The sequence below is a fragment of the Watersipora subatra genome, chromosome 1, assembly GCF_963576615.1.
Source record: "Watersipora subatra chromosome 1, tzWatSuba1.1, whole genome shotgun sequence".
In the NCBI taxonomy this organism is placed as follows: Eukaryota; Metazoa; Bryozoa; class Gymnolaemata; order Cheilostomatida; family Watersiporidae; genus Watersipora; species Watersipora subatra.
Genome location: NC_088708.1, coordinates 20,530,341 through 20,557,356, shown reverse-complemented (window position 1 = coordinate 20,557,356; position 27,016 = coordinate 20,530,341). Strand labels below are relative to the sequence as shown.

General features: G+C 37.0%; 1 protein-coding gene across 1 annotated transcript; it reads left to right on the top strand.

Annotated features, from left to right (window-relative positions):
• On the top strand, positions 1-27,016 carry LOC137387101 (exostosin-1-like). The gene is made up of 11 exons (XM_068073435.1): positions 1-146; positions 3,559-3,711; positions 5,571-6,407; positions 6,564-6,638; positions 8,063-8,189; positions 12,672-12,791; positions 14,925-15,155; positions 20,558-20,656; positions 20,844-20,933; positions 24,506-24,666; positions 26,381-27,016. Exons 2-11 carry the CDS (start codon positions 3,623-3,625, stop codon positions 26,688-26,690), a joined length of 2,139 nt encoding a protein of 712 aa, XP_067929536.1. The 5' UTR covers positions 1-146; positions 3,559-3,622; the 3' UTR covers positions 26,691-27,016.

Here is a 27,016-nt window from a genome sequence, read left to right as displayed (position 1 = left end):
ACCTGATCACGAAGACTTGAGCAGTTACGGATATGATAGCCAACGTCTTCCACAGGCCTAAAACAACTAATTAAAAGACCATCTTTGTCCATAAGTGTTTGATGTGCTGTCGACGCTATCCTTTCAATACCACAATAGTATTACCGGTAAGTAACTACAAACAATGTACATGTTTAGTTCTGTCACATGGATCGTTTGTGCGTAGATACTGTTGTAACAACAACGGATATAAAAACTAATTTGAAGAGTGATGAGTGTAAATTAGCTATATTTTTTGTTGTTATCGTCTACATGCTTTCGTTAGCCTTTTTTGCTATTCGTCGCATTCATGTAATAGACCTACAGATCAAACCATTACTAGCCTATGATTTATTATGTGTGTATTGGCTATTGTAGATCTTTAGGATGGTTTAGTATATTTCCCTTGTTTAAACTTGAACATACCTACTTGCTCTACCATACTCACTTGGTTTGTTCAGCCAACCAAACTTACCTCTGTCATTCTTTTCAAGTGTGTAAAAGATAGCACTAGTTTTGTGTATTCTGTTATCACCATTGCTGTTGGTGTAAGCATCTTCTTTCGGGTGTTATTGTCATTGAAATCATGTTAACTCTGTCATATTTATTCAAAAATCTCGTTTAGTATATACTTTTTGAATTCTGATGAATTGATTGATTGAACCTTTTGAATTGATCTGTGCCAAAAAATATACTCATGGCAGTTTGCTAATTAGATGGTGGTTGACCCATAGTCACTGTCAGTAATAAAAATATGTTGATGAGGCAAAGAGCATGAAAATTATAAAATATTGGCTATATTTTAATTAATATATACTTTCTGTACAATGCTGCTTCTAATTTATTTTGTTTCATCTGATTTAGAGATTGGCACTTCGTCGCAAAAATGTCCAAGCCACATATAGGTATGCATTTTATGTTTTGGATCTTTGTATTATGGAATGTCATAAAGCAATGACTGATCAAGCATCAAAGAAATTCTTGTATTTGAAATAAATATTGTAAACAAATGCTTTAGATACAATTATACTAACAAATGGCTTAAGTGAGTCAAAGGGCTGAATGATTCATACAGGGTGAGGCACAATGTGAATGGCAGGTGTCACATCAGTTTTGACCCCAATGAAGGCTGTATATTGGCGGCCAGTTCTAATATGGCAGGTGTCCCATGTGGTTTCTCTTTCTGATGCTGTCAGCCAAGTTTGTTTGCCATTCAGTCGTGAACTCAACATGCGCTGTTAGACCTAGGTGCCATTATTTTCTCAATGCAGCTTTTTTACAGTTCTCCATTGTGTTGTTTTATTAGAATGTTATTTTCGCTGAACATTACCGTCTGAAAAACTTTACCCTTGTCACAAAATATGCTTTGTTTTCGATCCTTATTGAACCTTTTGTTAAGGACCAGATGTTTAAAATCAATTATATTTATCTATCACTATGACTATCTCCACAAATTTGTCAAGCTAATAAATTTCAAGTCATTAGCACATACTTTAGAATTCTAATTAGGGTTTGATAACTGAGCTGGTTGTTATGAAATGGCTCCACAGGGTGGGTGAAAAGTGACCACTTTGAGAGAAATAGCTAAAAGTTTATCCATGTTGAAGTATTTTATCCAGTGTTTACTAGCAGTGATTTTGAAGACAGTATTTAACATATGAGCCGACCTGGAACACAATTTTGAATTAGCCAACTATCGAGTCCCAAACTAAATCAATTCTTCAGGATTAGTGCTGATCATGCTCGTAAAGTGTTCATTTAGCTCACTAGGTACTAAAGGACAAACGCGGTGAAAGACCCTGCTCATTAGTTTTTGTGTGAGAATGTTCATTTTGTCTAAGCTCTTGTATATGGTGGTATAGCTAGCAAGGGAAGTCAAACTGACGAAATTCCCTTTGAGTTTACCGTAAATTAGAAGTGGATTTTGCAATCTGTGATTAAATGTGTCTTTGATCTTTCTTGGGAGTGAGACAAAAGCAAAGTTTGTTATTCATCATGATGATGAGTTACTAGGATCTAGGCATCAAGTTTCTTAGTGAGGACTCGTTAATTGCTCCAACTAGCAGTCAAGTATTCAATGACTGATTCTCTTGCACTCTGCTATGATTAAATTGTGACCAAGCTACTGCATCCGTAAAATAATAGGCTAGCATCCTCTCAATGCAGTCAGTATTTAGTGACTACAGTTTCAACTACACATGAATGTCAGTAGGTATGTAGCCCAGGAAGCATTTTTTTGTCCACACCGCTCATCAGCTTGCCCATGAAGTTGAATGTTGGGGCTAAGTTATCTAGTACCTTATGGTTTCAAGTAGCTGCCTGACTTTGTGAAACGAACTGATCGGTGGATTAGCTGTAGGACAGTGTGAAGGTCTGTTTTGCATTACTGACCAAATAGAACATGGGCATGCATTAAAACCAGGTGTAGTGAATGCGCTACGCCTACCGCAATCATAGATGCTGTCATTACATGCAGGGCAAGTCCATTTAAGTTCAGATGAATTCATCCATTTGAATCAACTAGTAACGAGCAGATACTATGGCCTGGCGTTATATATCCTCAAGCACACATTTTTAGTGGATGAATCTCTCTGCACTAATCCAATAAAGGATTAATTGTCTGTGTGTAGCTGTCATGTCAGTGGCTCTCCGAAACAGCGGGTTAGTCATAATCATGGGGACCCTTCACTCCTTCAGGAATGAGTTTATAAACATAAAAACACGGGTTGTAGTCAAGATAGTGTGCAGCTGCTTGACTTCATCCTTCTGGAAATCGTCTGGAATCCTGTTCTTCGGACTTCATTACACATGTACATCACACAATCTAATCTACTATGGTAATAACGGTCTTATTTGTTGTTAGGCCTTATCTAAAATTAAAATGTAGAAGTCGCGATATCAGCTAATTCTTGAAAACTATATGCAGCCTATTCAAAAACTGGTGTGCGCTTTCTAGTTTAAGTTTTAACAATACTTTCACCTCTTCGTCTGGTGTTCATTGTCACTTTCAGCATTTTAGTATAGCTGTGTAAATACATTCTGTTTTCATCCTCTTTATAGTCCACAATTTTTATTACTGCTATATCATTTAGTAGATATTGCTCTAGGTTTGGTATGATAGGCTCTTTACTTTTATTGTTAGCATAGTCTGTTCATGAGCTACTGTTCATTTATCCAGTCGTCTGCTTGAGTGCATCCTGCCTATTATAATGACTTCCATTGAAAAATGCTCACAAAAGGATCACGGATAGTAATTAATTTTACCTCTTCATGTCTTTCTTGCATAGAGGTCTATTATCATCACATCACCGCGTGTGTAATTACTCATATACTTCCATTGCTGCTGTGTTTGTCGCCATCATAAGCTATCACCATATCATGTTCAACCCAAAACCTCTTTTCCCTGACATATCGGTTGCTAAGATGTCCCATGAAGTTGGTCTATGTGTTACTGGTATATTCACTACTATTTCTTAATCTTATTTGGCATATTTATAACTTTTTTGAAGTGTTTGTATTAGTTTGTCTTGACTTTTACAGTTTGAACAACTTTTGACGGCTGCCCATAGTCAGACTAGCTCATCTGAGACTATTTGACCATGTGATGCGATTCCATGCCAAGAGACCTCTTACCTACACTTTCCTGCTCTGCGTCACAGTTGTGCTACTTCTTTCCATACAGTACTCCTTTGGGTGAGGACTCATGTATCCATTGGCAGCGCTTTCTGTGTCAACACTGGCCAATGAGCGTCACAACAAGTGTATTACACGTCTTTGTTGTTGATTCCTCTATTCCAACTATTCACGCTCTAAACGCTGTCTTTGCAGTATTATCGCTATTTGCAGTAGGCTATTCATATTTTCTGTCGTGGCTGAAATGGGAGGTACACCACACCAACCCACACCAACTTGTGGTTCTTTGGTAAAGTCACTCATTGGAAAGAGCTTAACTCCCACACTAGCTGCTTGAATGAGTCTTGACATATTTTCACTGATATGCTTGGCTTGATTTCATTCCTGCTAAAGTCGCATTATTATTTTTTTTCATTTTATTCGATTACAGAAAACTTGTTATTTAAAAAATGATTAGCGACAAAATTCCATGGCGGTGTTGTAAAATTCTGTTTTACAAGCTAGAGAGCAAAAGCATGCAGGTTTAGTTTTACCATCCGCGTAGAGCCATTGGCAGCTCACCCGTTCTGATTTATCTTCCCACATTCAGGCCGAGTGCTGCAAGACAAGCTCTATGCCCTAAGTCTTTCCTGTACAGCTTGTACAGTAGTGTACCTTGACATACGAGCTTAACGTTTTCCAGGAGTGAGCTTGTATGTCAATTTTTTTGTATCTCAAAGCAATATTTCCTGTATGAAATAACTAAATACAAATTAATTCGCACCCATATTATGAAAAAACTCTCTAAAACATGATATTACAATGAAAAAACACGTTTTCAATTGTTCTAATTTAATACCAACGCTCACAAAGTAACAAATACCTATTTAGTAGTTATGATCTGCAATAAGATGTAATGTGACCATGTCCAGTATTGTATGGAGTTCTTACCTTTGAGACAAACATAGTAAAGCCTGGTTCCCATATACGTCGCAAAGCACCGGCGACAGCACCGCAGGCTATTAGCGATGAAATGGGAACGTATGCGCCGGGTACGGCCGGTAGTTGCCGGCGGTATCGCAATAGTTTAACGCTGTTTAAATATCGCAAACGGCCATTCACTCGTACATCGAGGTATGACTTCAGTTGATGCAGAGCTGCTGTTGAAGTTTACTGTCTAACACCAGCTTTTGTCTCACAATCGTATCATTATTCTGCTAACCCACCAAAAACAAGCAATTTGATTTACATATAAACTTGGTATCTCTAAAATAATGTAACGCCATTCTCAATAGAAATTGTTTTATGAATAAAATGATTTATAAAGCTAGTACTAAAAATGTACAATTTATATTACAAGCATCATAATAAAAGTTTATTTCTATAAAATTCAAGAAGAGAAGCTCATGCTCAGTGTCTGACACCAGTATTAGCATTACAAAACGTCTCTTATGTAATCTCCAGCCAAGAAAGTTATACGCTTAGATATAGCGAATCCGTTTGCCCATAGAAATGCTCAATATGTGGTTATCAAACATTGCTTTAGGGTCCCAATAAAATATATTGTAGAACGTTTTAGTCATGCCTTCTATAGAACTGATGTTTTAACAAGACACATGGAAATATTGTAAGTTATATATAGGCCAATAAGTTACTTCATGACGAGAATTTTTTGTTTTATTAAACGTCATCAAATTTATCTTAACATTTACAGGGCTATTTTAAGAACTGGTTGAAACATTATATTAGCCCTTATCTTTGACAATGAACTCCGTTCCAACAAAGACAAATATGTGATACTTATTGTCAATGTCATTGAGAATGCGTGTCACTTGCATTTGCGTCTACATTGTGAAGAAACCTCACCCTGTAGATAGCCTCGAGGGAACCAAGGTAGCTGCTAACAGAAAGACGCATGAGCATTATTTTTCTGTTTGCAGGCCAATTACAACGACGGATGACATAGTAAATAGCATAGCTATTCGTCAGCAGAACAAGGGAGACCCACCGTCATCCCTTCTATCATCTACCTCATTCCTCCCATCATCCGCCGCCTCTTACTCAGTTTTAGAAGATGTTTTTCCACAGTTTCCCATCTTGGCTGCTAACTGTCGCATGGACAACTGCTTTGATTATTCCAAATGTCAACAGGGCTTCTATGTATACGTTTACCCATTAGTTGGGGCTCGAACTCCTTCTGAGTCCTATCTTCAAATTATAAATGTCACCAAACTTTCTCCCTTTTACACAGATGACCCGGAGAAGGCATGCATCTATATTAGTAGTGTAGACACTCTCGATCGAGATAATTTATCGTCCGACTATGTACATAATCTTCAGAAGGAGCTGACAAGTCTGTCACACTGGAATAATGGCAGGAATCATCTCATTTTTAACCTCTACTCGGGTACGTGGCCCGACTATTCAGAACAGTTTGGTGGGGACATAGGCTACGCCATGCTGGCTAAGGCGAGCGTTAGTACACACAGGTTTAGAGCTGGCTTTGACATATCATTACCTCTCTTCCACAAGACCCTGCCGATAAGAGGCGGTGACGAGAGTCTATTGCTTAACGTGAATATGCCTTCAAACAGAAAATACCTGCTGTCTTTCAAAGGTAAACGCTATTTAACAGGCATTGGTTCGGTAAGTAGGAACTCGCTCTATCACATTCACAACGGGGAGGATATTGTTCTTCTCACCACTTGCCGTCATGGCAAGGATTGGGAGAGGTATGCCGACTCGAGGTGTGAACAAGATAACAGCTTCTATGACAGGTGAGCCCTTGTCCGAGTTTGACCAGCCTATTCTGGCATGGTTGATCTCTCCTTTTGATCTATTTATTATCCATGCCCTCCAGGCCTTCATATCTAATACAAACATCGTATGGCGCTATGTTTTCTGCCTCTCCTTGACATTTCCTCTCTGCTTAGGTATGAGTTCCTTGACCTCCTTGCCAACTCTACTTTCTGCCTTGTGCCACGAGGGAGACGACTTGGCTCTTTCAGGTGGGGCACTGTTATTAACCCTTTGAAGAACTTTTTATGAAGTGTTTCACTACAAACTCAATGATAAACGCCTATGATAAAGCGTGGTAAAAAACTAGGTCAGTATTTCAAGATCACAAAATTTTTAGTTAGTAATGTGGAACCAGTTCTGTTTCACCCTGAGATTTCTCAGGGTAGTTTTATTTTTGCATAGTAAGAAATGCATAGTCCAATATTTAGGAAACATGGTTTTTGAGTTTTCGCATCTTAGTCTGTGAAGGGGTTAAATATTTTAGCTTTTTTATTACTTATAACTCGAGTGCTCCATTACTATCTTAATAATATTCAATCGTCTAATTTTGTTTCCGGATTACAAAAGAACTGACAATCTTAATGATTTTTTTAGAATGATAAATTATGGTAATAGTGATGTAGTGATCTGTGTCACTAGGGTTCAAATCTAACTGGAGGAAGTTCATTGGCCCGCTATTGCCAGTGGCGAGCAAGGGTGTGACTGACACCTGGGGGTGTAGATATCTCACATAGATTTCTCTCTACTTTAGTTACATTTCATGCATGTCTTCTATTAGATATCCTGTTGTTAGTCGAAGTGAAAACTTCTTTAACCTAGTTCAAATCATCTGAACTCAAGCTGCCAAATTAGTGTCAGCTGTCTGTAAGCTGTTTTCGGGTTAATAGTTCCAAGATGCAAGAATTACCTAAACTGTGGTTTGCTGAACTGATTTGTCTAGCTGGTTTGCATAATCATGCAATCAAGAGCATTTATAAAGGAAAATTAGACTTGATTTACCTCCCATTCGCGATACCATATATACATTCACACAAGAAAATAAGTAGTTACAGAAATCAGTTAATTGATATGCCAACCTACAGCAAATATACCTCGCTTGATGGTGGATTCGAAACCTCTTTCTCAGTATTGGCAGCAACGTAACACAACGTAACACATTCACCAGAATGTAAAGCTGAAGAATATTAAAACTACAATCTACATCATGCGAGTGTGTCATAAGTACTACTGGTGGGCTGCAAGAGTTTCACTGTCATGAGTTGGTGAGTGCTTTTGGATTATGACTGACAGAACGAGTCTGCTCAGTAACCGAGGCTACCATCCAGCTAGCCTTCACGTGACTTGTAGGCTGAACAATGGTGCTCACCTGGGCTACCCTACTTACTGTCTATTTTAATGATTATGTAAATTTAAGATAGCTCTGATGAATAACTCAATGGTTTCATAGCAAAGTCTATGTCGGCTTTCTAGCATGCATTGTTTTATTCCCCATCTGTTTCATCTTATTTCCTTGTTTAATTGTTGCTCAGCCGCGGCAGCTTCATGCCTTCGCTAGCTTCATGCCTTCGCGTGTCTTACAAATATAAGCAAGCAAACGAATGATCTCAGCTTTATGTCTTAATTCTTATCGCAGGTTTCTAGAGGTATTACAATATGGATGCATCCCGGTGCTGCTCAGTGACAATTGGGAGTTGCCCTTCTCAGAGGTGATTGACTGGCGAAAGGCTGCTGTATGGGGAGATGAATCTCTACTCTATCAGGTATTATGAACACGTAAAACATTTTCCTCAAAAGATTTCTCGTAGCACTATTGTTTCTCTCTCATAATCATAGCCATCTGCCCCCATTAGACTCATTATGAATAACAGTTTGTAGCCCCACCTCTTTCCAACTTCAATATGTCTGTCTGGAGAACAGACTCGAGGCTAAATAAATTGGCTTTATCTTATCCAGTGTTTAACTATTAGCGACTATACACTATCAAAGGCCTTTAATCAAAACTAAATTGGAATACTGTCATCTGATTAATGTCTAAGGTATTTACTGTGGGAAAGCATACTTGAGTGGAAGGAAGCTTTTGTGAGCTTCTTACGGTTTAGTTTAACATTTTGAAGCCTAACCTTGAGTACACAAGCGAGTCTCCTGATCCTGGACTTTATTAACAGCTGTCAATCGACTGTGAAAGCACTTACCAGAGCGCAATTCTTTTTGAACTGAATATCATTTTGAAACTCGAAGCTTGTAGAACTCAATGGGAAAAAACAAATCAGATAAAGATGGGATGGTTTAGAGGAAGCTGAAAAGACGTAATGGTTGGTGTACGCCAAGCCTATTATAGTATGTATATTTTTGTGAATTGAAAAACCATTAGTTTTAGTGTGAAGCTTTTGATGCTGAGAAGATTTCTAGTTGTGTTCATTTTTGATCTTTATTGCTAAGAATCTCAATTAGTATGTCATTAGAAACTAGTGTTGTGAAGTACCCAGAAGGTACTTTAGCGATATCTTTAAAACTAACGGTTCAATCGATTTGAAACTTTGGAATTGTCCTTAAACCGCATACCCCGCAATGCGACCAAACTTTCGTAATCATACATAAACCAAAAGTATAAGCGTGCAAAATAAACTATTGTTCTGTTGGCCGCCATTTTGCATTTCTTATCAGCTAGAATTACTCTTGTTATTGCGGCGATATCTCAAGAACTCAATATCTCAAGTTCAATCAACTTGAACTGTCAAAATTATACTCGAAACGTAAACCCTACCAATTGCCCAAAATTTCATGATTTTCACGTAAACCGAAAATACAGAAAAACCATGAGAAACTACAAAACCAAGTTCAGTCGGCTGTAGGATCTGGTTAAAAACATTTCTGTGAATTAACTCGGGCCGAGGCTTCAAAATCTCACGAAGAGACACAGTTGCTCTTTTGTCTTATATATTACCTTGCTGATTGGAGAGAACAAGTGATTTTAGAAAAACGAAAAGTTTATTGACATAAAACGCAAACTGCATTCGATAATATTTGTTAGGATTTGTACACTTTCTTTGTACAGTCTCAAAACTCATGTAGTTAACAGTTTGTCCATCCGTTTGAAAAAGACTGCATGCGTAGTGCGATTGACTGTAGTTTATTCCTCAGAATACGACTTTGGTACAGATATTCTTAATGAAAGGAGGACTAACAATATTAGGTAGTGGCAGTACAAGGTAGACTATGTGCCATTTTAAGCCTGGCTACAATGATGAAATGCATCGTAGACTGCGTCCTAAATATTTGCTGTGGCTACACATATGATCAACGTGTCAACAGGACACATAGATTGACCAATGAGAATCCGCCTCAAATGCGTGAAAACTACAATATCCACACATTACTGTATTTATGGTAACATTATTAGAGGGTCGTTATTGTTATTAAAGGGTCGTTATTAGAGGAGTTATTAGAGGGTCGTCAGGATATCTGTATGTGCTGTAACATGGATCATCAACGGTTTGTGATAATGTTTGTGCAGCTATATGCATCACTATATTTTGCTCAAAGAAATTATGCCGCATTTTAATGATTCAACAAAACAAGTATGAATTTACTTCACGTTTACACTAAAATAATGCTATCATATCTAATTACAAGAAAATTATTGACAAGAATATATAAACACTTTCAATGAAAACTAGTGACTAGTAGACTATGTTTATTCAGCTCTAGGTAGACTCAGCTCTATACTAGGTATGTGTAATTCCTTCAGTATTGCAGCCATTTATATCATTCATCATTTTAATTGTTTCGAAAGTCGATACAAAGAAAATAAATTTAATTCAATACTGGCAACAAGATTTTCAAATCGATGCAGTTATTTCGAAAGCTCTGTCATTCTTTGTCATATAGAGAGTTTTAATAGATGTCGTTGTATATATGCTGTTAGACGCTGCCGTGTAGAAGGCGCTGTCAAATGCTACTATATAGAAAGCTGTATCGGTTGCTGCCATAGAAAAGGTGCTGCCATATAGAAGGTATACCAGACACTACTGTATAAAGGGTACTGTTAGGTAATGCCATCTACTCATCTAGATGGCACTATCAGGCACCTTCAGATGCTGTCATATAGAGAGTACTGTCAGACGCTGCTGTATATAAAGCACTACCACATGTTTCTCCAGGTGTTTCTATTCACTTGAAAGAAAGCCAACTATTTGTTCAAGTGAATAGAATATGTATGTGTTAGTTTTACTAACAGTATTAAAGCCTGTCATTCCTAACATGTGTGTCTGTGAACAGATGTTGATGGTTAACATACCGTATATGAAAAATGTGGATAAAACAGATATTTTCATAGGGTTGATCTTGCTCGGCTTGTCCATTAGCTGGAGTTGGACTTCGGCCAGTTTATTTATAATTAGCTAAGACCAGATGTGATGCCAATTAGTCAGAATGAATGACAGCAAGTGTTACATAATGACATAAGAATTGATAACAGCTTTGTGTTGATACTGTGATAACAAAACTGTGAACAATAATTCTTTTGTGGGTGCACACATTGCTGATTACTATACGCAATAAACATGATAACACGGACAAAAGAGTGTAATCTCGCGTTGATTGTAGAATAAAACCAACTCGCAAGTCTTAGGGTTCCCTTATGAAAATGTCATCTTAGTATGAATGTACTTGGTATGCATGTACTTAGTATGCATGTAATTGGTATGCATGTAATTGATATGCATGTACTTGGTATGCATGTACTTGGTATGCATGTACTTGGTATGCATGTACTTGGTATGCATGTACTTGGTATGCATGTACTTGGTATGCATGTAATTGGTATGCATGTAATTGGTATGTATGTACTTGGTATGTATGTAATTGGTATGCAAATACTTGGTATGCATGTACTTGGTATGCATGTACTTGGTACGCATGTACTTGGTACGCATGTACTTGGTATGTATGTAATTGGTATGTAAATACTTGGTATGTAAATACTTGGTATGCATGTAATTGGTACGCATGTACTTGGTACGCATGTACTTGGTACGCATGTACTTGGTATGCATGTACTTGGTATGTATGTAATTGGTATGCAAATACTTGGTATGCATGTACTTGGTATGCATGTACTTGGTACGCATGTACTTGGTACGCATGTACTTGGTATGTATGTAATTGGTATGTAAATACTTGGTATGTAAATACTTGGTATGCATGTAATTGGTATGCATGTACTTGGTACGCATGTACTTGGTACGCATGTACTTGGTATGCATGTACTTGGTGTGCATGTTCTTGGTATGCATTTACTTGGTGTGCATGTACTTAGTATGCATGTAGGCCCTACTTGGTATGCATGTAGGCCCTACTTGGTATGCACGTAATTGGTATGTATGTAATTGGTATGTATGTACATATACATTTTTATAGGCATTAGTAATAGTCAATAAATGATGTTTGTCATTACATGCCAAAATAACAATGAGAAGACAGAAATCAAGAGTTATTGAGTGAGTTGAATAGACGCGTTTTAAAGGTTGCTAATCTTATAGTATTGCGGAGAAGTCAGGACAGTGAATTGTAGGTTGTAGTAACAGAAAGTTCATAAACTGAAACATACGACGATGGGAGGTTCTATTTGCACAAAGTGTCAAACGTTTCGAACCTTGATCAACTCTATGTGAATAATGCACTTTTTTTACTACGGAATTGTGAAAATAGGAGATGGTGGTTATTTGGATGACAATGAAAGTGCCATTCCTAACATTAGAGTAACGGCAGTATTTCGATTAATTTGTTTAAAGCTTTTTGCATTACGGATGCATTTGTGAAAACATGTCAATCAATTAGCGGTTTGTGGGGATTTCTAAAAAAACTTAAAAGCGATAGACCAACTCTGAGAGAGTGTAAATTACTTGCATGCATTCTTGAGCCTTTTCTGTTGTTTCAAGTTGTTATCTTTCGCTTGGCATTAATATGCTAATCGATAGTGGCCAGGCTGCACCTTTGCCAGTCTGACATTCCTTGAAATTGATTTTGGTGTCAAAAACATATTCCTGTGTCATCATTTTCCTATGTTGATATACAGAGTTTCCAGTCTGTTATAAAAATTCATTACTGTACTTTGCGCTGCCATTTTTCATTTGAGTATGTTTTTCAAACAATTTGTAGGCAGACCATTTTATCTGCCTGTTACTATGTTTTTAAACAATTTATTATGTACATACATGTACTTTATCATTGTGTTTTTACAGCTGCCCCAGTCTCTGAGGTCCATGTCCTACACGCGTATCGCTTCTTTGCAACAGCAATCGCAGCTCCTTTGGACCAAGTACTTCTCATCACTAGAAAAAATTGTAATCACAACATTGCAGGTAGTTTCATGCATCTAGTTCTAAGCTTTTGCAAACCTAGCCTTAGCCCCTCACTAAAACCTTTAGTTCATTGGTAAATGATGATACACGTGCAACTACACTTTTAGACCAGTTCCCGTTTATATTATACACGCCTTCAAATGGCAAAAAGTCACAGCTGTTCAGTACTTTTAGTGTCGGTCTGGCAGGTTTTCAAATCTTGACGTAGATCACATTGGCACATTTCAATAAACAGACAGCTTTAGCTGTACATCTATTGTGTAATTTTATAAAATGACATAGTTTTGGGTACTGCCGAACTGGCTTTCTAATAGGCTTACAGATCAATCAAAAATATTTTTGCATCTGTTATTTTCCCCAAATAAGAGGAATAGATTGTCAGCTTGTGCGGCTGACCAATAGGAGAGCAGCATGAACATACGATGACTCATCTCTGTATAAATCATTTTGATCACAATCAGACCTCATTAATGATAATACTTACCAGTATTACACTTACCTTAACTTCCTTCTATTCACATATCCTGAGAAATACTAGAGGTGAAGAAAACATTGGACGGCGTTTTATAAAATTTTCTATAAACTGTCTGGATAGCCACCTATGAATCAGCACGGAGATCCTTGCATATAAAAAGTAGATGCAGTGACTCCTACTATTCAACATTCCTAACCTTGTTGAAGTCTACCCCCAGTTGTCTATAAGCAGTTTTCATATTAATAGTTCTAGGTTACAGCGACTACTTGTAGTATGTGGAGTAGTAAGTCTCTGCAATGTTTCCTGGCACTGTTTCAGGTCAAATCTACATGCGATATACACCAAGCTTCTAGTTGATGGAATTATTCGGAGTGTGGTCATTAATAGTCAATGATAGAACACTTTTCTACAGAAAATTTAATACTCTCTTTTTAAACAGAGTAGTTGCCTCCACTTGTCCTATTTTAGTGCATGGTCACTGCCGGTCACTCTGGTTTCACATCGGGGCTTCACCAAGCAGCACCTCCAATATCTACAAAAGCATGCTTTGTTTTTTAAATGTTTGTTATTTAGCAACAATTTTAAATATTAAATAAAACAAAACAATCAAATTAAAATAGAATAAAGTTGAAAGTTTTATTTGATGTATAGTAAGTGCCTGATCAGCCAGTGACAATGTTCTTTTTGAATTTATCAACGGCACCATTAGTTTTTGATAAGTTTCTTCCTTTTTAGTATGTTTTCCTCTTGGCTTTTCAATCTTCATGTACATATGTAGAATCTCAGCTCAAATATAACAAAAAAAAATGTTTGTGGTGCCAATGTACTACTAGGTCTGTGTTAATGGTTTAGACACCATTTTGTCTCTTTTTTTATAAAATGCTGGTTTTGTCATTTTATGTTTAAGTAGCATGAGATTGTTGCATGCGCTATTCAAATCACTCATCACTTGTCTAACCTACTTGGATTACTTGGACTCAGTCTATGTAGTCAACTCAACTAAGTGAAGGCAACGTACGTCTATTATTTTTGGCAAAGAAAAATCTCCATTACAAAACCTTTACTTTTTCTGTAAGGATATTTTTCACCCATTATTTACTTCATGCGATATGCATGGATGTTCAGTGGTGCCAATATTAAATAGACAACACTCTTGTCTCGTGTATACATCGCATAAGGAGAACAACCATGATCTGGGCGTCTAGAACGCCTGACCTACAAAGAACAGGTCAGGGTTTGCTTTCCACACAAAAAACGCCGGTGGTGACGGTTATGATTAGCACTGGTAAGGTTCCCTCGACACTGGGCTTAGACAGAGACCACAGAGAGATTGCTTGTGCAACTCTTACAAACTTTCAGTAAGCTAAGCAGACACATTCAACGACATATTCAACGTTCAAGGGATCGCTCACATATTACTAGTGTTCAAACCATTTTATTAGACCTTTTAACACAAGAAACATCACAAATAAGTCACATGGGATAGCCCTGTTTCATGTATTCTCTATACTGGTTTGCACAGAATGCTCATCATTTCACTGTTCATTACTCTATGATAGTCTTGGGAGTTGCTTGTAATTATCAAAAATTTGCATGCGGATTGATGACTGTGTTTTAATTGTTCAAGCTGCAAGCTGATTGTTGGTGTTAATTTGCAGATATTGAAGGAGAGAGTAGAGAAACACAACTCCCTGTCACTGGCTGCTTGGAATACTCACCCCGGCGCATACTCTCTACGCCCATCTTATTCCAAAGATCTCACACTATTTCCCTTTTTTAAGACAACCAACTCTCCACAGATGTTTACTGCATTGCTCTACGTTACTCAGCGTTCCCCTTCGTTAAGGAGATTCATAGAAAATTTAGCCTCAGCTTCATATATACATACAGTAAGTAAGGACATCTAGCATATAAATACACGTTGTATGCCTACATCATCTCACTGTAGGCATATAAATACACTTTGTATGCCTACATCATCTCGATGTAGGCATATAAATACACTTTGTATGCCTACAACATCTCAATGTAGGCATATAAATACACTTTGTATGTCTACATCATCTCAATGTAGATTACTTTAAAAATGTGAAATTGAAAATAAAAAGGAAATAAATCGTGGTTTAAGCGCTGAAGCTACAAAATTGTCTGTTAAAAGAATTTCACGTAAATCAATCGGAACTTTTCAACTGAAAGGTAGATGTTATCTCTAGTGCAGTAATGTTGACAGTAATATGGTGTTCAGGCTTTATTGAGTACGATAAGAAGATGGTACTTAGGCTATAAAACTTACAAGTGAATGATTTTTCGTTTCTTTATTTGTGGTAGTATTATGTTAAGTTTTGGTTCAATTAGATAATCTCTACGAAGCATGTATCTGTCGGACCGTAAATATTTTTGCTATTTCTATGAACGTCAGGTTTCTTATGTTGACACCAGATGGTTGTTTATAGACGTAGACACTGCCCAGCGGCAGTTTCTACAAACTTCCATTGTGAAAGCTTATTATAATCATTGTAAAGACATTCGCAGAGTTGTCTGTCCAGCTGCGCTTAAACATACATAATGTACCCTAGTCATGCAAATGATGGGCCATGAGAAGCAAATTGAAATTTAGTTTTCTCCACCTCTGTACAGTTTTCTGACATAAGTTGAGATCTATCTGTCTTCCCGTGTTCTGTAAAGGAGGTATGGCTGTTGAAAAGTTGTGTTTTGCGAAATTCATCGCAGGACAAACAATTGTATTTTAATCAGGATCTTTTTTGTGAAACAATGTATAGGTGTTTTATGCGCACGAGTGACAAACAGGAATTACTGTAGACGCTCTTACAACGTAAACCTCCTGTAGTGTAAATTCCATTTAATGTAAAGATTATATGGTAAGTTTTTGCATCATATTGCGTAAGAAATTCTACATAGCTTAAACAGGCCGATGCAAGTTCTCAAATTCGGTTCTCGAACTCAAAAAGTATTTCAATGAAACTTGTTTAAATATTATAAAAAACAGCGTGTGCAAAATTTCTGATCATTAGATGTTCTAAAAATCTCATAAAGGCCTATATTTAAAATTTTGTGCATATGCACTTATATGAAGTATAGCACCATGAGTAGTGAAAGCGCATGGTCAGCTCCACCACACAAAGAGCAAACTGGGGAGACAACTCTGAAATCTATTTTAACATAAAATATGAAAAAGTGATAACCTAATAAAGTTTGTAAGATTCTCTTGTCACGTACATATATTTGCCACGGAGCATGTAAATAGCATGTACGCTAAAGTATGTCGTTACAATAAACGCAGTTTCAAAAAATTATCGGCCAAAACATAAATGGGTGAACGGTTCGTATAATCTAATATGGCAACACTTTTAAAGTGTAGTTTTTTCTTTTTTCTCTAGATTTGAGTTAAATCATCATGAATACCCTTGCGGCATTCCCATTTGACCAGGACTAGTTATGGGTGGGGTTTGACTAGCGTTCATATCAAATGCGCATTGTAACATTCTGAGCCCTGGATTTGGCCTATTGATGATATTATCCAAAACACAGCAGATCATTTGTTATTCCGAAATTTAGTGATTCTAGCCAACTGCATTCTATTGCATATCATTTTTTGCGATTGCAACGCAAACGCAATTCAACTTTTATGACGGCTCTTCAACTTCTGTCACATCAGCAACAGCACAGGCATGGCATATATGGAAAACATTTAGGCTTCTAACGGAATGCATTGATTGACCTGTCAGTGTCAAACCTCGTGATTTATTACATCCTGCAGTGCCAGCAGACAGCGACAAAGGGCCAGACAGCACACCGCTGTATTATATTCCTGGTGGCCTCGTCTCACTCTTGAGGGATAATTGATCCTTCTTTGTGTTAATAAGTGTACTGCTTGATTCAAATCGGTAGTAATTATCTTCATTTACAAACATGTCTGTTGTGCATAGTTGATGGTGAAGGCCCAACATAGCATCACGTAAATTAATTGCAAAAATGAGAGTTAAAAGCTCTACATGAAAGTCAATATTTCAAAACGTAAAAACCAAAAAAAATTAAACGGTGTATTAGTTCTCTACGAATATATACGGTAATATAATAGCGATCAATCTCTTTACCACCATTAAATCATTTTTGTCATCGGATTTAGCTACAAGTATTTGAATACTACTATTATGTACTATACTATACACTTGTGTGTACTATCAGTATACCGGCCTATATACTATACACTTGTGTGTACTATCAGTATACCGGCCTATATACTATACACTTGTGTGTACTATTAGTATACCGGCCTATATACTATACACTTGTGTGTACTATCAGTATACCGGCCTATATACTATACACTTGTGTGTACTATCAGTATACCGGCCTATATACTATACACTTGTGTGTACTATCAGTATACCGGCCTATATAGTATACTCCGGTATACTGATAGTACACTTGTGTGTACTATCATTATACCGGCCTATATACTATACACTTGTGTGTACTATCAGTATTCAGTGTATGAATAGTATTACTGCTTAGGGAACTTATTCTGATAAACTTCCGGTGTTTGCACATTTCTGTGTGACATAGAGACGACTTGTTCAAATTCGATTTACTTATATTTGTAGAGAGCATGTTCATGTCTAAGTGGTTTTGTAGAGCATAACTGGCTTGTTAAAAGTCACAATTTGTTGTAGCAGTTTGATTGAGTATTGTTATTTTTAATCATTCGCTTTCGCGTTTTAAAAGTTCTGATTTGCCAGTTTCAGAAGTGAAAATGAAGCCCATTGAGTTCCAGAGTTCCATTGTTTTGGGTAGAGAGTAGACATTCCAAATACGGAGTTGACCCTGATGTGTAGTAAACTCTGATGCAGCAATTTGCTTGTTTTACCTCAACAAATACTTGTATTTTCAAACTGTATTATTCTGGTTTATATAAACATGAACTAATATGCTCGGCTTTGCTGCATCATAGGGATGCGCATTTATCAAACTTCATTTTGCAAGTTTTAATCAGTTTCGGTGCTCTTAAAATAGATTTATTTATTAATAATTATATAAATATATTAATGAAATATCATATTGTGTGGTATTAGACGTTCATTTAGTTTGTAGGTTGCCACTTTACTTTGATGTGCCCAGAGTCCTTATATATATATATATATATATATATATATATATATATAACGTTCCAGCATTCAAATAAAAGTTATCAAAATATTTTTTTCGATCACTGATATTGCTTGTTTCTGATCTGTAACTGTGAAATATGCTAATAAAATCTTCAATTTTAATAAGTTGTATTCAAAGGTTATCCCTAGGCACGCATATTCAGTACGCAATAAGAAATCATGCCACTCATTTGCCGTACAATAATCGTGTGCATATTTTGTGGTTTTTTTGGCAAGCACAACTGACAAAGAAAGATTATTATGAATACCAAGCCATGAGAAAAAATAAGCATTTTCAAATTTAAAACATCTTATGAGCTTTCATGATTTACCTATTCTCACTTCCACTTGAATACTGTTTAGACAGGATGGGCAAGTACAGACAACCCCACAATGTACTTCTAGCATGCATGATGTGGCTTGTATCCCTCATGAAGAGGGCTTTGTATTAGATTTAGCTTCCCTATCTGAACCATCTTTAATTGCAACCAGTGTTTACATTACTACACGGGCGTATCCAAGGCTACAGTGCCAACTTAAATCAAACAGTCGTGACTATCAAATAGAGCTCTTTCTAATGTATCGATATATCCCCTTCAGTGGCTCAGCTCCCCTTCAGTGGCTTGATATATCCCCTTCAGTGGCTCAGCTCCCCTTCAGTGGCTTGATATATCCCCTTCAGTGGCTCAGCTCCCCTTCAGTGGCTCAGCTCACCTTCAGTGGCTCAGCTCGCCTTCAATTTTAGATTAAGCAAGAAAGTTGTAGCCGTGTTTGGCAACTATCTTCACTCTAGTATATTAGATAAAACTACTGACTCAACATTCTCTTTACAGATGAACTTACACCAAATTCTAGTATATTTTATCAGAAAGTTTCGGTATTTTTCTATCATTTGCGATTGTTTTTGATGTTTGAGCTGACCTGATTGCCAAGATGGTTCGAGATTATACCCGAAAAAAACCTGATCGCGATTAAAAAGCTAAAAAAAAAACACCTCGGAAATGACATCACTAGTTTCTATAGTCAATATTGGCTATTGCGTTCAAGTTGCAGCGTTACGCGCCTCTAGTTTGTCAGTATCTTTACAACTATAGACATCATAATCGCACTTTCACTTGATCTGAGCATTTTAACTGCCATCAAGTTTTGTCGATTTTAATCTTGAAACATCCTGGCAGTCAGATCATCTCAAACATCAAAAGCGGTCGCAAATGATAGAACAGTTAATACTAATCTCAGCTAATACTTTCTGATAAGATCTACTAACATTTTGTGCAAGTTCATTTTATTTTAGTCATTCATAATCATTTGCTGTTGTAGCTAGAAAATAACTGTTATCTCATATTCTCTCTAGAATATGTTAGACCTTAAAATCTGCTTCTCTGTTCAGCTGACAGTTCAACATATTCCTTTGTTGTTCTACATCTACTCACTTTCCATTTTGTTGTTACCCTTTGACAATCCTTTATTGTTCTACATCTACTCACTTTCCATTTTGTTGTTACCCTTTGACCATCCTTTGTTGTTCTACATCTACTCACCTTCCATTTTGTTGTTACCCTTTGACCATCCTTTGTTGTTCTACATCTACTCACTTTCCATTTTGTTGTTACTCTTTGACCATCCTTTGTTGTTCTACATCTACTTACCTTCCATTTTGTTGTTACCCTTTGACCATCCTTTGTTGTTCTACATCTACTTACCTTCCATTTTGTTGTTACTCTTTGACCATCCTTTGTTGTTCTACATCTACTTACCTTCCATTTTGTTGTTACCCTTTGACCATCCTTTATTGTTCTACATCTACTCACTTTCCATTTTGTTGTTACCCTTTGACCATCCTTTATTGTTCTACATCTACTCACTTTCCATTTTGTTGTTACCCTTTGACCCTCCTTTGTTGTTCTACATCTACTCACCTTCCATTTTGTTGTTACCCTTTGACCATCCTTTATTGTTCTACATCTACTCACTTTCCATTTTGTTGTTACCCTTTGACCATCCTTTGTTGTTCTACATCTACTCACCTTCCATTTTGTTGTTACCCTTTGACCATTCTAGCAATCATCACTATTTTTTAATATAACCTACAATTGTCACATAACGAGTTCTATTTTTTGTAGATATATATATTTGTGGTGAACAGAAGCGACCTGACGGGTTTTGTTAGTGCCGCCTCTCGCTCTATAGAAAAGTTGCCAATCAGAGTGCGTTCTATATCTGTAAGTGTTAGACCCGTATCATTAAGGGTTATTCTCACCTGTCCCTACATCTATATTGATCCCTGATTTTACTGTACTAGATGTTTCTAGCTGGTTTTTTATGAGCACATATTTTACCCACTCTCTTACACCCGCTGCTCAAATAACCTGTTATCGTTAAATTGAAAGTCTGCTTTCGTTGCTGCAGCATATGGCCGACTCCTATGCTTTATATGAAGAATTTCCTACAGATGCTGTGATGACCATCAATCAGAGAGAAAGTCTTGTTACTGAGGAGGTGAGTGGTTGGTTCTTTACGTGCTAATACTTACAGCATTGCTGATAGGCTTTCATGCCTGGTTTATATTTGGTTAAACTAATGGTATGGCTGGAAGGTTCATATTACAATAGTGAGCTGCAATTACTCAAGTAGCAAGAATTACTACAGTAGATAATGTATGAATCACAATCAACTGGGAGTTGTCACAACGGAGGATACAACTCCAGAAATTATTATTTGTACCTACCTTCTAAATTCAGGAATTGTTATAACTCACTTGTGTGTTCAGGTAAGTAATTATTGGTACTGCTAAAGTAAATAGTTATGTAAACATATTAGCCATAGTTATGAATATCAGAGGTTTTTGCAGGTATATTGGTCTTTTAGTGCTGAACATGTAGTAAGTTGAGCGAGCAGGCTGTCGGTTGTATGAACAAGAAGCTATTGTAGCAATGACATGAATGAGCAGAGGCTATCTGTTATATTTATTTATATAATATCTTCTTTAGCTATTGGAGCCATCAGTTAGTGTTCAGATGTTTTAGTGAGAATAAAACTGTCAGACTTTATTTTAATAATCCACTTAATTGTTTATATTCAGCTCAAAATGAGACTCGGTAAGTTGGTGTACTCGATTGAAGCAAGGCATTATGATTATCTCACCTTGTATCTAACTTTAACAGTTAAACTGTTCCTAATTGCATTCATGTTTGTGTTTCGTAGGCAATTAGTATAGAATATTCGTTTTAATTTCTGACTCGTTGATTGTAAGGAGGCCATCAACATGCTATGACTAGATGACACATGCATTGAATAAGTTTTTTGGTTGGGAAGAGGTCGTGATTGTATATTTGTATCAATCAGATGCCAACTAAGAGAAATAATAATCCAGTTTGGTTGTGAAGATGTAGTTGATGATTTAAAGATTATTGTAATTGTAGTGGTAACCTTATACCAGACACCGACTGTAGTGGTAACCTTATACCAGACACCGACTGTAGTGGTAACCTTATACCAGACACCGACTGTAGTGGTAACCTTATACCAGACACCGACTGTAGTGGTAACCTTATACCAGACACCGACTGTAGTGGTAACCTTATACCAGACACCGACTGTAGTGGTAACCTTATACCAGACACCGACTGTAGTGGTAACCTTATACCAGACACCGACTGTAGTGGTAACCTTATACCAGACACCGACTGTAGTGGTAACCTTATACCAGACACCGACTGTAGTGGTAACCTTATACCAGACACCGACTGTAGTGGTAACCTTATACCAGACACCGACTGTAGTGGTAACCTTATACCAGACACCGACTGTAGTGGTAACCTTATACCAGACACCGACTGTAGTGGTAACCTTATACCAGACACCGACTGTAGTGGTAACCTTATACCAGACACCGACTGTAGTGGTAACCTTATACCAGACACCGACTGTAGTGGTAACCTTATACCAGACACCGACTGTAGTGGTAACCTTATACCAGACACCGACTGTAGTGGTAACCTTATACCAGACACCGACTGTAGTGGTAACCTTATACCAGACACCGACTGTAGTGGTAACCTTATACCAGACACCGACACCTTGTCAATTTACATAATAGAACTGCGCTACACAAAAAGAGCTTTTTCGTTCAATACGCATAATTCACTTTACAATTTTGTGTTTTTGTATCATGTTCTAATATGTTTGAAATCCCCTTGGCTGGTGATAATGAAATTAATATCTATATATCTATTCTTCTTGAGGTTCTTGCTACTGTTTGTTAACCAAAGGTAATGAAATGGTTAAGATGTTCATATTTTTCAAATTTCTGCAACTAAATATGAATTAATCAACTCGCATTTCTATAAAAAAACTGATCTCATGTTACTAGCTGTTATAACATTACTTCGTTGGGTGACAAATTCACTTGTAAGAGTACAATACAATAGTGTTTTCAGTATGGCAACTAAAATTGACCACAGTGCATACAGCTTTTTTAGCATGTTTCATATCGATATGCCCAGATTCACAGCACTTCTCATAGACATGAAGAGTTACTATACTACTACCCTTATGTTTGTTGCAGAGAGTCATTTTTATAGTAGATTCTAGAGCATGCTAGTCCAGTTACAGGATGAGTTTATCAGCCTTCCTAAGAAAAAGGAGAGGGAATAGTAATGTGGCTGGTATAAAACTTGCTAAAACTCCAACTTTAGCTTTACAGTGTCTCAAAGGTGCTCACATCCATTTGAAGTCAATCTTGTCATGCCAATTTCCTGTAAAATGGGATCAAATCTAAAAAATTAACACATTTTAGCTAAAATTAGTGGTTGTACAGAGGTAATGGAAATCATCATGCATGCTTGCTTGGGATTTTATGGAGGCCACTTCAGGTCAAACATTACCTTTTTGGATTAAGGGCCGTTTTATATAAATACTAGACAAAAAAACTAGCTCACTCGCTCTGGTTTAACAAGATTTTTGTAAGTTACTCATGATCTTTAAATTACAGTTGACCCTCACCGTATGATTTTAATTCAAGAGGGCTCTAGAAACCCATAGTAATCATCTAATGCAAACACCCCCTGGTAAAAATCATCAAAATTTTATAGATGCGCTGTACATATTAAAGGTTAGTCACAAAACAATATGTTAGCCTTGGTAACTATATTTACCTATGGTAACTTTAGTGTGTTTAGTGGTTATGATCTGCAATAAAATGTAACATTACAATGTACTATGTGCAGTACGTATTGCGAAGAGTTCTTACCTTGGAGACAGACGTATAACATAAACGCTGAATATAACTTAATTGGAGTATGTGTTGAGCTTACTAAACGCATACCTAAAGCTAAGTTTTAGTATGTATTTTACTAAATTGTCAACTTTGTCAATGGCTAAAATTTTATCACCTATCTGTTTCCGGTTTTGTTTTCACTATAACTAATAACGGATAACGCTGAACTGAGAGAACGCGGGCATCATATCTTTCTCATTCGTTGCGGGAGGGATTTCGGGCGAATAGTATATCAGCATCTTCATTATTCCGCCGTATTTAGCACACGGATTGCCAAATTTAAACTTCGAGATAAAATATTTGTTGATATAGTATGGCGAGAAAATGTGATATGGCGAGAGTGAAAAACATCGTGCTCCACATTGTAAAGCGGAAAAATTGTATAACATGGTCATCGTAACCCGATGGCGCACTATATCGAAAGGCAGTTTGGAAATGCGTTCTGTCAAAGTTTTTGTGGAAATTCTCTGAGGTTTATGGATTATTTTAGTGTCCCACATTGATATAGTAAACATAGAATTTGTTATTTGTACTGTAAAAAGGCCTTTGTTCACAATGTGTTAAGATGCTATAAAGAAGTGTTTTAGACCTTAAAGCATGTTTTTAAACCAAGTTAAACCTCATGAGTTGAGCATGATCAAATATTTCAAACTACCGCTAGCATTCTCAACTAGAACACAAACTCGAAGGTTTGAACCACTCCCTCAGTGTTCATCATTTATAGTGTCTTTGCCGAATACATATCTGTTTTTTTTTCTATTGATGTTAATCATCTTGCTTTTTATAACCGCAGGTTGACTTTGTATTCTCTGTATGGAAAGAGTATCCATCTAGATTGGTCGGACACCTCGCACGCTCCTTTCTTTGGCACAGCAGTGTACAGAAGTACCGCTACACCTCCAAGCTCTCCTATCAGTATTCCATAGTGCTAATGGACACATCCGTCATGCACAAGTAAGTCACATTGCACCAGGCACTGCTGCGATAATAATCCATTTTCTTGGTTGCAATACTCACCACTCACTAATATATATATATATACCCTACAGGATGAAACTATCCGATGGTTATAAAATTTCGCGAACTGTCAATTCCGCGAATTATTAAATTTTGCGAATAATTAGTTCTATTTTTAATCACAAGGGAGAATAACTACTGTCTCAAATTAAAAACTAACCGCTAGGCATAAATACTAAACGTAGTTGAGTTCCAAAACCTTTTTAAAATCATTGCCGGGGCTTTGAGCTAACACCATTGCCAATGCATCACATTTCTTTACAAAATTGTTCAAGGTTGTCACAAGATATGCGGAATGATGCCATCGCAAAAATAGCCGCTAGGCAGAAGTACTAAATGTAGCCGAGTTCCAAAACTTCTTAAAAATCATCGCCGGGCTTCGGGTTTTATTGCCATTGTAAGCTAAATAGAAACCGAAACACGCGGTGTGCGCATGCGTAGGGTTAACTCTACTGCTAGCCGCAATAGAGTTAACTCTTCATAGAAATTGACAGTGTTCAGCCGCAAATAAATTAATCCGCGAATATGCATGAAAAAGGCAGTTTGCGCGAAACTTAACTCCGCGAATAAATTCATCCTGTAGGGTATATATATAGGGAGTATCATCTGCAGAGATGACTATCACTGATGTATGTGTGTTGTAGTTGAGGTGTGGTCAACTTGTCTTTACTTTCTTCACCTTTTCGCTACCTTCTAACTTAGGACGATGTGATATCAGCAAAGTTAATACATTTTACGAAAATGATTACAGGACAGAAAACTTTATTTTGATCAGAAAACAATGTATAACTGTTCAGCACGTTTACATTAGAGGGGTGGGACCGATCAATATGAAAAGCATAGTTTTAAATGGTTATATAGCCACTATCTGCTCAGCTGCAAATGATGTAAAGTTGTGAGCAACATATTATTGTAGTATTGCTTCATTTTCTTTTGTATAACTTTGTTTGAGATAGCTCACTATCTCAAACAAAGTTATACTATCCGTACTCACTATCCGTATGTTCGTCACAAAAACAAACCCTTCTACCGATATGGATATGGATGTGTTTGGGTACGCTTGGCTAGGGAATTGGCATACTACGTGCCGTTGTTCATCTTTCGGAGCAATATCATATTCCCATTATAACAGTACAAAAGTCAGTACGACAGACAGCAAAGTATAATATTATACAAATGTTTTTTTGGTTTTTATAAACTTTTTGTAAGTATTCTCATAGCAGAACATACACTATTTACCTTGTTAGTTTTAATAGAACTTTAACAACAGTTGTTCGCTAAATTTGCTGACAAGAAGCATTGCACAGGCAGCAATTACAATGTGAAATCAGCAACGTTTAACGCACTACATAAAGGAAAGACAAAATAAAATTTGTTTTATAAGTGTGACAAAGTTATTGTTGCATGTTTTTAAAATCTCCGTGTCACCTTAAGTCTTTTTGTGTAACTCTTACGTGTAAGTCTCCTGTAAGTGTTACTTTATTTCTATGTTGGGAGTTGAAACACCTCTTGGTGCTGCTTCGAGGAGACGTTGATTCCAGCAGTTCCAACTACATGCATATACACCAAGCACAGTTAGATGTTTTAGCTTTTTCAATGATTTTGTTCTGATTTTATTTTTGCTTGTACAACACATGCTTGTATTTTGTAGATACTACCTGTCTGAGCTCTCTGTTTATATGAGGACTCGGCTGGCAGGTATGGACAGGTGCTCCGACATTCTGCTCAATTTTATAATCAGTGACGCTGTGGGACTGCCACCAGTAAAAGTCGGGCAGCGGCTTAGCTTCAAGTCTACCCCGGAACAGCTTGCAGTGCATGACTCTTGTATGACTTTAGTTTACGAAACGTTCGGGTATCTTCCCCTTAAACTATCACATATCAGGCTAGATCCTGCTCTTTTTAAGGATAATGTAGCAAGGGTGAGGAAGCGTTATCCTCTGATGGAGAAATTACTTTAGGTTTTTGTCAAAAGCATCTCAGGGCTTGTAGTTTTGAATCTAGAAATTTTTACATACTGTACACAGGGTTTGCGTGGTGATTGTATATATGTATTTATATATAGCTATTATATCCCATGTTATACAATCATTTGAGATCATGTAATAAATGGGTCAGTTTAAACGGAGAGAACATGTAAGTTTGTAGCGATTTGTACAAGTGCCAAAGTTTTCTATATTCCTTCCTCAGCATTCTGTAAAAAACACCACATGATTGCTGTCCATATAAAGCGTTGCATCAGTGATTGCTTCACCTTTCTGAACAATATGACACGTTTGCTCTATCT

What these genes read in the sequence shown, in the direction of transcription:
- LOC137387101 (XM_068073435.1), top strand. Translation starts at nt 3,623, where the DNA reads ATGCGATTCCATGCCAAGAGACCTCTTACCTACACTTTCCTGCTCTGC. An exon ending in TCCATACAGTACTCCTTTGG is followed by an intron (nt 3,712 to 5,570) that starts GTGAGGACTCAT and finishes TTCTGTTTGCAG; the next exon opens with GCCAATTACAACGACGGATG. An exon ending in CAGCTTCATATATACATACA is followed by an intron (nt 15,156 to 20,557) that starts GTAAGTAAGGAC and finishes TATTTTTTGTAG; the next exon opens with ATATATATATTTGTGGTGAA.